This window comes from Triturus cristatus, chromosome 2_2 (genome assembly GCF_964204655.1).
Source record: "Triturus cristatus chromosome 2_2, aTriCri1.1, whole genome shotgun sequence".
Taxonomy (NCBI): domain Eukaryota; kingdom Metazoa; phylum Chordata; class Amphibia; order Caudata; family Salamandridae; genus Triturus; species Triturus cristatus.
In genome coordinates, this window is record NC_140582.1 from 1080039286 (window position 1) to 1080052858 (window position 13573).

At 43.6% G+C, this 13573-nt stretch overlaps 1 protein-coding gene across 1 annotated transcript in view; it reads left to right on the forward strand.

Moving 5' to 3' along the window:
* The window catches only part of SPON2 (spondin 2), a 57224-nt gene extending 45854 nt beyond the window's left edge, over positions 1-11370 (forward strand). The window contains exons 5-6 of the mRNA XM_085642603.1: positions 4422-4596; positions 10917-11370. Of these exons, the coding sequence (XP_085498729.1) occupies positions 4422-4596; positions 10917-11095 (354 nt within the window). The 3' untranslated portion in view covers positions 11096-11370. The remainder of the gene's footprint in view (positions 1-4421; positions 4597-10916) is intronic.
* Positions 11371-13573: the final 2203 nt, after the last annotated feature.

Below are 13573 nucleotides of genomic sequence, written 5' to 3' on the forward strand. Positions count from 1 at the left end.
CCTAGAGTGACTGGGACGGAATTGGACAAGGATTGCTTAACCTTGAATCTTTGTGATCTATTTTGAGGGAATGAAGAGAACCAGTTTAGGACTGATCTGGATAATCCAATTCTGTGTAAGTTGTCATGCTTGACAGTATCAAAAGCTGAGGATAGGTTCAGCAAGATTACCAGACAGGCTTCTTTTTTTCATCCAGGATTTTTAGAGCATCATCTATTATGTTGGTCATGGCTGTTTCAGTACTGTGCCCTGTATTGGTATTGATTAAGCAGGTTGAAATGGTAAATGTGTTTGCTAAGCTGGGAGTGAGCACATTTTGCTAATAGTTTGGCTAGAGTAGGGATGTTGGATATTGGGCGGTAGTTATTTAAGTCTGCCGGGTCAGACTTAGGCTTCTTAAGATTGGGAGATACCTGCCCAGATTTAAGGATATCTGGGATGAGTCCTTGCAGGAGAGAGGTATTTATGATCTTGGTCCAAAGAGGTAGTAACAGTGGTATGAAGTCTTTTATGTTATTTGCGGGAAGGGGGGCTGTGAAGCGGATGGAGGGGTTCAGAGAAGTAAGCATTTTTGAGATCGCATCTCCACTGTATGTAGTGAAGGAGGACCATGAGGCGTTGTTTGAGGTTAAACTTAGGAGAGCATGTAAGTTGGGCTCCAGGAGAGGGGGAAGAGATGTCCATGTGAATGCGTGGGTTGTGAGGTCATTGAGTAGGTCCGATTTTATGTTTTCTGTCTTCAGCATGAAGAAGGAGGCAAATTCTTCACAATTGGGAAGAGAGTCTGAGTTATTTTGGGGGTGTGAGTTACGCCCTTGGATTGTGTTTTGATTAGTTCAAATAGTTTTTTAGGGCAGTTCTTGGTTTGGTCTAATTGATTACTGAAAAAGATTGCTTTTGATTGTCTGATCTTTCTGTAGTAGGAGTTTCTCGTGGTTCTTAGCAGCTTGAGATGAGCTGGGGACAGGGCCGGACTGGCCGTAGCGGGCACCGGGCAATCCCCCAGTGCGCCGCACGGGTGGGGGCCGGTTTTGGGCCCCTGAGGGCCGTTTTCGTTACAGGACCGTTTATTTTTGCAAAATCGGCCCTGTAACAAAATCGGCCGAAAACCAGCCCTGGCAAAAAGCTTGGCGGCACCCTCCGGGAGGGGGGCCGGCCGAGCACTTTGCCAGGGCCGGTTGTGGTTCCCAGTCCGGCCCTGGCTGAGGATGGCGCTGACCTCCATCGTCGTTCGATTAATCTAAGGGATCTTCTATCATCGTTAAGTCTACCATCATGCCATGGTTTAGAATCTTTTGTAGAGGCTCTTTTCAATACAAAGGGAGCAACTTTGTCTAGGACCTTGTTAATGGAGCAGAAGTAGTGATCAGTCTGGTCTTGCACATCGGCTACATCTTCAGGGGGAAGCAGGTTGTTAGGGCTGGAGTTTGTGGTAAGATCTGCACCGAAATGTTTTAGGTTTCTCTTCCAAATTGTGGGTCTCATGGGTTGGGCAGAGTGAGGTATTACTAATTCATTAATGAAGAAAGTAATGATGTGGTGGTCAGACCATTCACAGGGGAGGATAAATTCTAACTGATTGGCTTCAGCTTTGGAGATGACTAGGTCTAGGGTTGAGCCTTTATCATGCGTGGGGCAATTACAGATTTGAGTGAGATCGAGGTCTGAGAGGAAATTTTTGAGGCTGATGATTGCTGAGTCATTACATTAATTCCATTGGAAGTTGAGGTCTCCAAGGAATATTTGTATATTATGTTGTCCAGTATTAGTAGATACAATATGCATGAGATGCTCGATAAAGGTGAGGCTGTCCCCTGGGGGATGGTAAAATGTATGCAATGAGCACAATGGTTTGTTATTATTTTTGATGTCTAGGCACAGGTATTCACAGGAGGCTAGAACTGGTGAATGGGAGCGGTTCACAGAGAGATTGGTCCGATGTATGGAGGCGATACCGCCCCCTGGCCTATCAATTCTGTCACGTCTGATGATGTTATAGTTTGGGGGCACCAATATGTCAAGGATAGGTGAGGATGATTCATTTAACCATGTTCGGTCAGGATTAGTAGGTTAGATTCGTGAGTGAGAATGAGGTCAGCTATGTCAGCAGCATATCTTGCGGCCGATCTACAATGTGGCAGTATTCATTTAAGTTGTAGCTTGATGGAATTTGGGTTGGGCTCTTGTGTGAGGGGGACTAGCGTCAGGTTGTTTTCGACAATGCCTCTAGAATTGTGTTTTGGCACTCTGTGAATGTTGATGGGGATGGTCTGAATTAGTGAGTGAGTAGGAAGTATTTCTGAGTGTTTTGTGTTAGGAGTGAGTTGCGGGAGATCATAGGAGCGAAGTAGGGAGAGTATATCTATATCCGATAGGGGATGTTTCATTCGGATAAGACGGGTTGAAGCATTAGGGTGAGGTACTGTTCTCCACCTTAGGGGCTGATGTTTCTGAGGTTGTGCAGGCAGTTGTGGTTAGAGTTTGGGTTGGGTATAGTGGGGGTTGGTCTTGGGATCTTGTTCAAAAAGTTTGACCTTGGGTTGAAGCATAATCAGGTCGCATATTGTTTAAAGGTCCTCTTCGACTTGTTGAAGTGATAATATTATAACATATAACATAACATGTGCATTTGTAAAGCGCACGTTCACCCAGAGGACTCTTGGCGCTGAATAACAGATGTTCATTGTAATCCAACTCAATGTTACTAATTAAATCTCATCCAATTTGGAGTCAGGTGTTGGTGGTGAAGTATTTAATAATAGGAATGTGTGGGAAGATGTGCTGAGGTCATGTACGAGTTTTGGAGTAACATGGTGAACTGGGTAGTTGTGTTGCAGACTGTCCGGAAGGTTGTCCAGGGAGGTGTGCGGTGTAATGGCGGGAGGTGAAAGGGTGTGGAGAGGGTGGATGTGATGTGTGGATGAGGACATGGAGGTGTTAGTGGTGCTAGGCATAGAGTGGGAATTAGGGGAGTGTGTGTCATCTCCTGGGGTATCCGATGGCTCTAGGGTGAGTGTAATTGTCGGCTGAGTCAAAAGTGCAGAATGTCTTGAGGGTGAAACCTGTGGGGGTTAGGAAGCAGATTCAGATAGGGAGCAGTTGGAGAGGGGGGATAGGGTCTTATGACTTTGTCCTTAATGAGGGGAAAGATGTTATCTAGTAGGTTTAGGCTACGGTCCGAAGATTGAATGAGGATGAGACCATTGTGATAAATGGTGATTGTTGCAGTGGTTTTGAAGAATGTGGACGGGATGATGGAGATAGTGAGGCCTTGTGCTGATTTTCTGGTGAAGGATATGGTGAGGCGGGTGAGAAAGACTTTCCTCCATTGGGCTCTTTGCTTAGTGTAGAAGATGAAGTCATTGGTTACATAGCCTTTGTTTCGTAGCCTTTGTAGCCTATATCGGGTAAATAGGCAGAGAGCTTTGGGTTTGCCACCATAATTTAGCAATTCAGGGAAGAATGTTCTGGTACAAGTCTGTCATTCGTCGTGTATAGAGCCATGCACATTTATGAGATAAAACTTGTTTTCAGATCTACATTACTATCCAATGCAATTTCTAGATGTCCCTGGCAAGACAGATGGAATCATTTACCTTCATAGAGATGTGTGGAATAAATCACTGGTGGGAGTAACAACTATACCTATATAGTAAATTACAATATTATTGTATAAAGAAAAAATAGTACAGGTTATGGTAAATAATGATAAGTATATAATGCTGAAAATTTGTGTGCTCATCAGCTTCTCCAGATTTAAAATTGCCACATTGACTCCAAAGGTAGTTGGATATAATAACATGAGTTACATATTAATACAACAATTTAAAACTTTGCTGGTCAGCTTCAGTTTGTGTGGAAACTGTATTTCGCTTATAACTTAATTGACCTATCGCCAGTGTTTTGCTAGGTGAAACACTAACACTCATTTTTTTAATCATAAATATATAACTCCAAACACAATAGGATGTTTGCCTGAGTGTGGTAGGTAGCGAGGTTGAAGATATTGATTTTGATGAAAGAGGATAAGTAGCTGTGGAGCTGCTAAGGAATTTGGTACTGTCACCACTATTAATCATGAAATCCTTGGCACTGCACTTTCTGGCTTTGATGGTGTGTCAATATTTACTCTTGTTTTACAGCCGATAAACATGGACCTATCAACATGGTTTGGGTTTGACTTCTGTCTAAAGAGGTTGCACCAAATTATATGTTTACAACGTAGTCTATTTTATGTGCTGTTGACAGCATCATCTTGAGTTGCAAAGCCAAAATTTAAATATTGACAGATGAATGGAATAAAGCACATACATAAACATTATTGTGTCATAATTACAGGACTAGACGATAACAAAATATTGATGAATCCCCTTTTTCTTAGACATGTTAAGAAAACATTGTAAACTTATTTCTATCCACAGATAACATCATCTTCCCCAAGCCATCCAGCAAACTCCTTCTTCTATCCCAGGCTAAAGCACCTGCCCCCTCTTGCCAAAGTGACCTTAACTAAGCTTAAAGGCAAACAAGTTGTTCTTCCAGTTACCGGTGCTGACCTGACCACCGCAGGGAATGAGATAGATGACTCTGTCTTAGGTAAGTCTTCAAAACAATACTTTGTCAGTGTATTTATTATCCTTGATACGCTGAAAATTGAAGAGATCATGATCATTAAAAAAAATAGAAAGGCCCAATGAGGGGGGGAGGGGGCTGAATGAATATATATTTGACATAATTTAATCGGCAGTCTAAGCCTGAAAGGGTATTGTCCTGATATATATATATATGTGTGTGTGTGTGTGTGTGTGTGTGTGTATATATCTATCTATATATATCTATATATTGGGAGGCAGTATTCCAGGATCAATGCGGAGTAATGTGATATATCTATGTATATATATATATATATTTTATCAAAGAACCATGCCACTTCTTAGCACGATAAAAAGCCAATCATCCGGAAAGCAGGTCAAACAGAGTTTTTATTCTAAACAAGCAGCAAAACAGTGCAGCATTACGCGTTTCGACCTCCCGACCAATTGCATCTAGCAATGAATAACATGAGAGTACTCTGCGTGAACAGATATTCTGATCCAGAACTTTAAACAACATTCATGAAACCAAGTTGCTGGGACATCTATAAATGTAGCACTTATGATTTTGTGTCTTTCCTCACTGTTTACCACCTCAGTTTATTTAAAATGAGAACAGCTGACACCCGCTGTTGTTGCAAATGATTAAGACCCCAGGAGGGTTGAAACGCGTAATGCTGCACTGTTTGGCTGCTTGTTTGGAATAAAAACTCTGTTTGCCCTGCTTTCTGGATGATTGAGCTTTTTATCATGCTAAGAAGTGGCATGGTGCTTTAATGAAATATTAAGAGGTGACGTCGCCAAAATAGCCCGACCCACCAGGATGGGCGCTCTCCTTGTCACAGCTCGTTTGGAGATATGTATATATATATATATATATATATATATATATATATATATATATATATATATATATATATATTACCTACTGGCGGTCGCCAGTAGGTAGTTATAGTTAGGACCACGTTTCCATAGGAAAACCTCAACATTCTATTTTGAATAACTTTGGCGCCGGTCGACGAATCCTCGCGAATTTCTCAAAATAGGTGGGGCGCTACGCTACGCTCCTACCCTGAAAGTCTCGGGGGGATCCGTCAAGCGGGGGCTGAGATAAAAGGGGGGTCCCAAAACGCGTTTTTCCCATGCATTTTTCCATAGGACCTTTAGAACGAGCTACAGCCCGAACGGCTGAACAGAATTACTCAAAATTTGGCAGAGAGGTAGTCCCTAGGTCAAGGAAGTGCCTTTTGTAGGTTTGGTGTAAATCTGTTCAGTAGATTCTGAGAAAATAGCCTTTAAATCAATATATATATCTGAGCCCGCTTACGGTACGCTTACCGTACGCTTACGGTAAGCGTACGGTGGCGTGCGCGAGCGCGATTCTGATTGGCTCTTAGATCTTAGTAAACATTCGAATCGGCCGAAACCAGGAAGCGGCGGCCGCCATTTTGTGTATTTCACTCTGAAAAAAAAGAGTGAAAACAAGGAAAGGGGGCAATGAGGAGAGTTACAGACCCCCTTACATTTGTGAGGGGGTCAAAGAAGGACTGTAAAGTACAAAGAAAACATTTATTGATTTTAAAAAAAATCACGGGGTACGCGTACGGTAAGCTTACAATAAGCGTACGGTAGAAAAAAAAAAAAAAAAAAAATGAAAATCAGATTTAAGTGTTTAGATATTAGGGGGCTCTAAAAAGAGCCGTTGTGTTTATGAAATGATTTTTTAGTGGTACCTACAAGTAAGTACCGATGCAGAGTCTAAGGTTCAAGAGGAAGACTCTGTTCCCTTCATCATTGAAGTGCACACCATCTCCTCTATAAATGTCTTGCATGTCATAACGCAAGTTGTTGTGGTAAATGGCACCCATACCATAGTCACGGAGGAAAGCAGAAACAGATTTGTTGACGTGCTTTCTTGCTTTGTCATCGCACCGCGTGCCCACCGTGCGTGCACGGCACTAACTGCGTAAAGTGGGCACGCGGTGCGCGAAGCGCACCGCGTGCTCACTGTGCGCGCACGGTGCGCGAAGCGCACCGTGCGCGCACGGAACGAACTGCGTTAAGTGGGCGCGCACGCCACGAATGGCGTAAAGTAACTTAGCATTTAAAAAACCGTACAAATTCACTGAAAAAACCATAGGTTTCACACACGTTATAGTTAGGAATTAGCATTTAAAAAACCTTGCAAATTCACTGAAAAAACCATAGGTTTCACACATGTTATAGTTAGCGGAAATTTTACTGATAAAAAACCAATGAAATTCCCCCGTTATAGTTAGTGCAGGCAACTATAACTCACGCGACCGCAATCTTCTGCTGATGACATATGTGTCTTTATGAAAAAAAAATATTTGTAATATATGTATAGCTAAAAATGTATGGAAGAAGACATGGGCAAATAAGTGTCTAAATACAGTATTAGCATCAGCAGAGGATTACGGTCGCGTGAGTTATAGTTGCCTGCACTAACTATAACGGGGGAATTTCATTGGTTTTTTATCAGTAAAATTTCCGCTAACTATAACATGTGTGAAACCTATGGTTTTTTCAGTGAATTTGCAAGGTTTTTTAAATGCTAATTCCTAACTATAACGTGTGTGAAACCTATGGTTTTTTCAGTGAATATATATATATATATATATATATATATATATATATATATATTATTTTCAAAAGTCACTGTGAGCAGCCGCTCACCCTCCTGTCGACGCCGGTGCCAGCAGCGGACACAGTACCGCTAAATATATTTCCACAAGGAAGTAGCGATTCGAAAGTACGGAATAACTTCCAGCGGCACACCAAAGGACGAGTCCAATAAAGGTTTATTGTCTCAAAAACCAAACAGTACTGTTTGGTTTTTGAGACAATAAATCTTTATTGAACTCGTCCTTTGGTGTGCCGCTGGAAGTTATTCCGTACTTTCGAATCGCTACTTCCTTGTGGAAATATATCAGCAGTTTAAAATTTTGCTCGCCACTGGCATTGATTTCTAAATACCAGCACCTCATGGTGGAGCTGTCTCTTTAGATGGGCACATCAGTGAAAAGATTTAGGGCCTGATTCCAATGTGGTTAGGAATTCATTCTGACCGAATGGGTTTGGGAATAGATTCTGACCAACTCGGATCAGGAGAGTCCGACCAACCGAGTACGAGGCATCCGGATGCTTCCAGATACTATTTGGTTGGACTCCCATTGACTTCAATGGGAGCCTTTGTTCCGACTGAATGTATAGGCTTCCATTGAAGAAAGGGGTGGCTGGGGAAAATCGGGCACCCTGTGACGGGCATCCCGTGGTACCTGTCACACTGTGCATGGCTGGTAGTGGGGGACCCATGGGTACCCCTCGGGCCCGATTGGGAAGGCATTGAGTGCAGGGGGGCCCACTATGGGCCCCCAAATTCTGATTCCGACTGCCAATTCAAGCCAGATGGCATGATTGGGAAAGGCTGTCTGAATCCAGTATCGTAATCGGTCATTGAGAAACGCAGACCATAGAGACATACAATTCTGCTCAGGACAGCTCGGCCATTCCAAATGCCATTGGGTTCGGATTGGGATATTCCTAACGCCTAACTCGCATCGTACTCGGTTGGTCGGAAACCTTCCTGATTCGGTCGGAAAGACATGTTCCCAATCCGATTCGGACGGAGCAAATGACGTTAGGAGGCCTTCCTAACTGCATCAGAATCGGGCCCTAACTGTTTAATACACTTTTTAAAAAATGATAGAGCTAGGATGTGCTGGCCATCCCTACAGTTTGAGATGCCCTGGAATAGTCAAAAATGTTACGCTTGTTTCAGCGTCATCAGTATTAGGTAATACTGGTGCTGGCATTCGACAGTAGTGACGGTAACTGTGGGTGGTGCCAAACGCAATTGCACATCTGTGAAATATCTTGGGTCCTGTCACTTGTGTTTTTGTATTTATTTTTTTTACAAATTAAGCACTGGCTGGCACCGGCCATTGATAACACCTCTTTAAGGGCTGACTTATATAGAAAGAGTTTTCCCAAAGATAGTGTTTTAACTGTTAAACCTTTTCAATGTTGCTCAAGCCCATATCCAGAAGCAAAGTAACGGTGTGCGTGCTCTGTGGGAGGTTTAGAAGATTTTTAGAAGATTTTTTAGAAAGAGATTCTCTGTCTTAATGAAATATGGAAAATCAAAATAATCCCCAAATCTCAACACCTTAAATGGCTACTGATTGGGCCGTGGCAGGAGGAAATGCTTTTCCGTGCATGTTTTTAGTAGGTTAAGTAGTAGCACCAGCGCGTTCAAGAAGGCTGTTTGCCAGCGATGGCTCATTCTTGAATGACCTCTGGGAACTAAATGGGAACTAAATGCCATGAATTTTGGTTTTGAAGTGTTGGTCATCAGCCCTAGTGGCAACAAAGGACTGACAGTCGATCCAATAAGTTTTGCATTCCCATGGGTGCGAGAGACACTGTTAAGGGTTGACATTTTTATGACTTTCATCATCAGTGCATCATTAGTACACAATTCTAAAAATTTAACAAGTTGGTTGATACATAGAGTAAACAGTGTTGACACACCCTTGCTGGGCAGCTTGTCTTATCAGAAGGGGGTTAGTGGGTACACCATCTTGGACACAAAGAATCTTGGCAATGGCATGATTTAGCAGATTAAATAAAGCAGTGGTTCTAACCTCCTGGCTTCTTTGGACTCCCACTATGTCACTACTGGATGCCAGAGATCACGACCAGAGCAATTTCTACTATTTGAAACAATACACTAAAATACACAAAAAGTATTCTGTATACAAATACAATTTTGGCTTACACTGCCACCACGTCTCCTTCACCGAAGGCCTGGGGATTGAGTGGTTCTGGTGTTCCTTTTCTGCTGCTCGTTGTACTCACTGGAGTTGCCCTTATGCTCTTCAACAGGGTTCGTTGAGACTAGCGATGGAGGGCGGCCCTGTATCTCCCAGAGTCCTATTTGCTCATATCTTCAAGTTGGCTTTCTTTCTGCTTGGTTGATAGGTGGTTTGGTTGAAGAGTTCATTGATTCTTTAATCCTTTGGCAATTCCCTTCTGGCTTTGCTTGCGGTGGCCCGCTGTGTGACGATTTCCTTGGCGTGGGTTTGGTCCCTTGCCCATATTCCCTGACAGACTACTGTTTGGCCTTCCCTCTTCTTGGCAGCCTTCCCTCTGGTCTCAATGAGGTGTCTTCTTGGCTTTGATACAATTCTGGGTTCGATACCTCTAGGCTGTCTTGGCCACAACTTGTCGCTGTGGGTCCATGGCAATCTCATTTTTCCCACCTGCGTTGCCTCTGGTGATAACTGTGTTTCTTCTTCTGGGACACCATGTGTTGCTTTGGAGTTTCCTTGTACTTACTGGAGATCGAGTCATGAGCCTGCTTCTCTGCTGTAGCCTCATTCAGTAAGGACTGCGCTGAGCAATGGTTGAGGAGGTGATGCACTGATGGCTTGCAGTATTCTTCATTACTCGTCCTCACTAAAGTACTTATGTCCCACCCTCCCTTTCCTTTGCCACAAGCTCATTTCCTGGTGCTTGCTGATTTTAGGGCCACCCCCTTTCGCTGGGTGAGGGGCAGTGGTGGCTTGCATAGGGCGTGCTGCGGGCGGGGAGGCAGGGTGGGGGAGGGGAGGGGCAGGGTGGGGTGTAGTAAACTCAGACATACGACAGAATGGAGGAGCGTAATAATTACTTTCCTCCGTTCCGTCGTATGTCCAAGTTTACTACCCCCCCACCCTGCACCTCCCCCGCCCCAACACCATGCAGCACGCCCTATGCGAGGCGCCACTGGTGAGGGGCACCTCTTTGCGGAGCACAACAGTGCATCCATAATATGACGCAAAGGCAAAGTGTTTCCCTCATTTGCATGGCATACACCCCCATGCAAATGAGGGAAGACCCCTTTATAGTAGCACCTGTGCTACATGTGCAGCAGCCCTATCTGCATTACAGAAGGGGCCATGCAAGTGTATGCGCTCCTTCTGTACTATCAAAGTGCCCCATTGGTGCAGAAAGAGCGCACACGCCCATTGCATCCCCGGAGCACTTTATGTAATACGTCCCCTGGTGCCTTGTTGATACCGACAAAAACTAATTTAATGAGTACTGGGATTGGTAGGGTAATGGGAGAAATGAAGATTACCAAGTGATCGGTGAATTACCAACTACCAGAAGCATTTGAGGTGGTGCTCTAGGTTAAACAAAGATGGCCGAAATCTACTGCAAATTGACAGGCCTCTCTATGCAAGTGAGAATTTAATTAGAATATTTTTTTGGAGTTTCCCATACTTTAAACTAACATGTGGGCTCTTTTTATTGCAGAAACGCCACTTGATTGCGAGGTGTCTCTATGGTCTTCGTGGGGTCTCTGCAAGGGCAGCTGTGGCACTGGGGCAACCAAAATCAGAACTCGGTACATCCATTTCAAACCATCAACCAGTGGAGCGCCTTGTCCCAGCCTTGAAGAAGAAACAGAATGCGTCCAGGATAACTGCGTCTAAACACCAACAAACATATCAGAAACTGTTGATTAAAATACGTTGTTTCCATCCTCCATACTTCAGCCAATCATCCCTAATCATTTTGCAATATTCAACAAAAAAGACTAATTATTTGTATAAATGAATGATCTGTTGTTTACATCAGGAGTCTTCCCTCATGTTCATGTTTTTGTACACCAGAGTGCCTCCAAATAATAAACTGTTCAATTGTCATAAATAAAAACTCATTCACGTGGCGCCCTCTTGTGGCAGATAGGGGGATGTTTGTACACACATTTAATCTTACATTCGAGCTAGATCAGTCATAAAACTCAAAGGTCTGAAAACGTGTATGTTTAAGAAGTTATTAATCGTGTATGTTTAAGAAGTTATTGGCAGTAGAGGTGGGCGAGCCAGCAAGCTTACAGAGAGAGCCGAGCCAAGAGCTCACAGCAGTAGCCAAACGCTGAAAATATTTGGCATGTAAATCAAGCAACAAACATGTTAAATACGGTGGCTTCAAAATTCAAGAAAGAGTAGTATGTTTTTAACACGCTGAAGAGTTACTTCTTAGTACATCAGAATATTTGAAAGTATGTATTAAAAGTGAGAATTTTTAAACATTAGCTGAAAAACATTCTTGCCCCCACCTGGATGACAATCCTACTAGTGAACTAATAGGTAACTCAGATGTCATGTCTTCCTTAAATCTTGTCTAGATTCTTATTGTAGATGAAGCAACATAGTAGTCTATTAAAACAAACACCAGAGAGCTTTATTGCACAGCGCACAGCCCAAAATCATGCATTTGAAGGTGCTTTCATAAGTGATAATGAACAAAAAACGAGGCTTGGTGAAATAAAGTATTTAGCAAGGATCACACAGTTTGGTCAAGCAGGAAGCCAGGATTCATCTCATATTTTTCCAGGCTCACACTGTGCAATGCAGGCACTAGAGGGGCACCCATTTCTGAACTCAAAGCTTAATGGTGTGTCCTTAACTCTTGGAGGATTGGATTTGAGCGTGGGCTACAGGCAGAATTTATATTTTATTTTGAGCAAACTTTCATAGCGCGATAGTTATCTTAAGGCGAGCTTCACAACAGACACAGACTACGTTAGACAATTTATTTATTTTTGGCACTTAGACATTGTGAGAAACTGAGTTATTGGTTGAGGGGGGGAAACTCCGCTCAAGCAACAATCACAATTATTGTTAGGGTGAAACACAAAAAGTCACTAAATAAACCTGTGCTTAACCCTCTGGTTGCTTGGCACAAAATACATCAGACTTAACTTAGAGGCAATATGTAAAGTATTTATGCAGCACACAAACAGTATCCAAGTGAAAACACAACACGAAAAAACCCGCACCAATTAAAAAAAACAGTAAAATTTACTAAATTATTTGACACCAAAATGACAAAAATCCTATCGGTACAACTGGAGATAGGTAATTTTAAGGATTTAAGGCACGTATGGTGCCTAAAAGCACAAAGCACCACTCACGATCATCTGGTCGTGCTAGACCAGGTGAAAGTAAAAAGTCAGGCCACCCGCAATAGAGTGCGGGCCGGATACAGGGACCAGGTTAGCTCTGCTGAAAAAGGTTCCGTCTCAAAGGCCGGCGCAGAGTCCAGTTCACGGTGGAGGAGGCCATGAGGCGAAAGGAGAGCGTCGCCGAGGTGGCCAGGCATTGTGGATGTTCATTACTGCAGCGCAAAGATACAATCAGACAGTCTTGGCTGGAGCTTCAAGTTGGCGGTTACCACAGGTTGTCGATGTTGTAGTACGAAGTGCTGATCTTACGTTGCCGGTTGTCACTGGTGATCGCTGTAGCCCAAAGAGTCGGTTTCACCGGAGTTTCACATTTACAGTCAGCGCAGGCAGCAAGATCTTGGCATTTGCGAAGAGGCCAAAACTTCAGAATTCCTCCTTTTGAGTTCAGAGGAGTGCACTCTGATGACAACCAAGGCCCAGGACCTGGGGAGGTGCCTCTTGGGGATCAGAGACTCACTTTAGCAGAGGCCAGCAGGACTCAGGAAGGTCCAGTTGCAAGTCCTGTCAAGCGTGCCAGCTGAGCAGTTGCAGGAAGGACTGTGGAGCTTGTTGTGTCTCTGAGCTCAGAAAATGAGGCCAGCTAACCGATCCTTTGATCACTCAGGTAGCCTGGAATGAAGGGAGCAGGTCCAGTCCTTCTTCTCAGAGAGCAGGGCAGACCTCCGGTAGCAAGCCATTCCTTCTTCTGTAGTGTCGGCAGAGCCTGGAGTGTACGTACGAGTTGGTCTGAGAGTCCAATATTTATACCTGATGCCATCTTTGAAGTGGGAGAAACTTCCCCATATATAGCTCAGGAATTTCCTTCCTTGCCCTGCCCTAGTTCTAGGATGTCTGGAGCCACAAAGGGCTAGTTTTTAGGCGGGAGGGGGGAACGGTGTGTGTGTGTGTGTGTATGTGTGTGTGTGTGTGTGTGTGTGTGTGTGTGTGTGTGTGTGTGTGT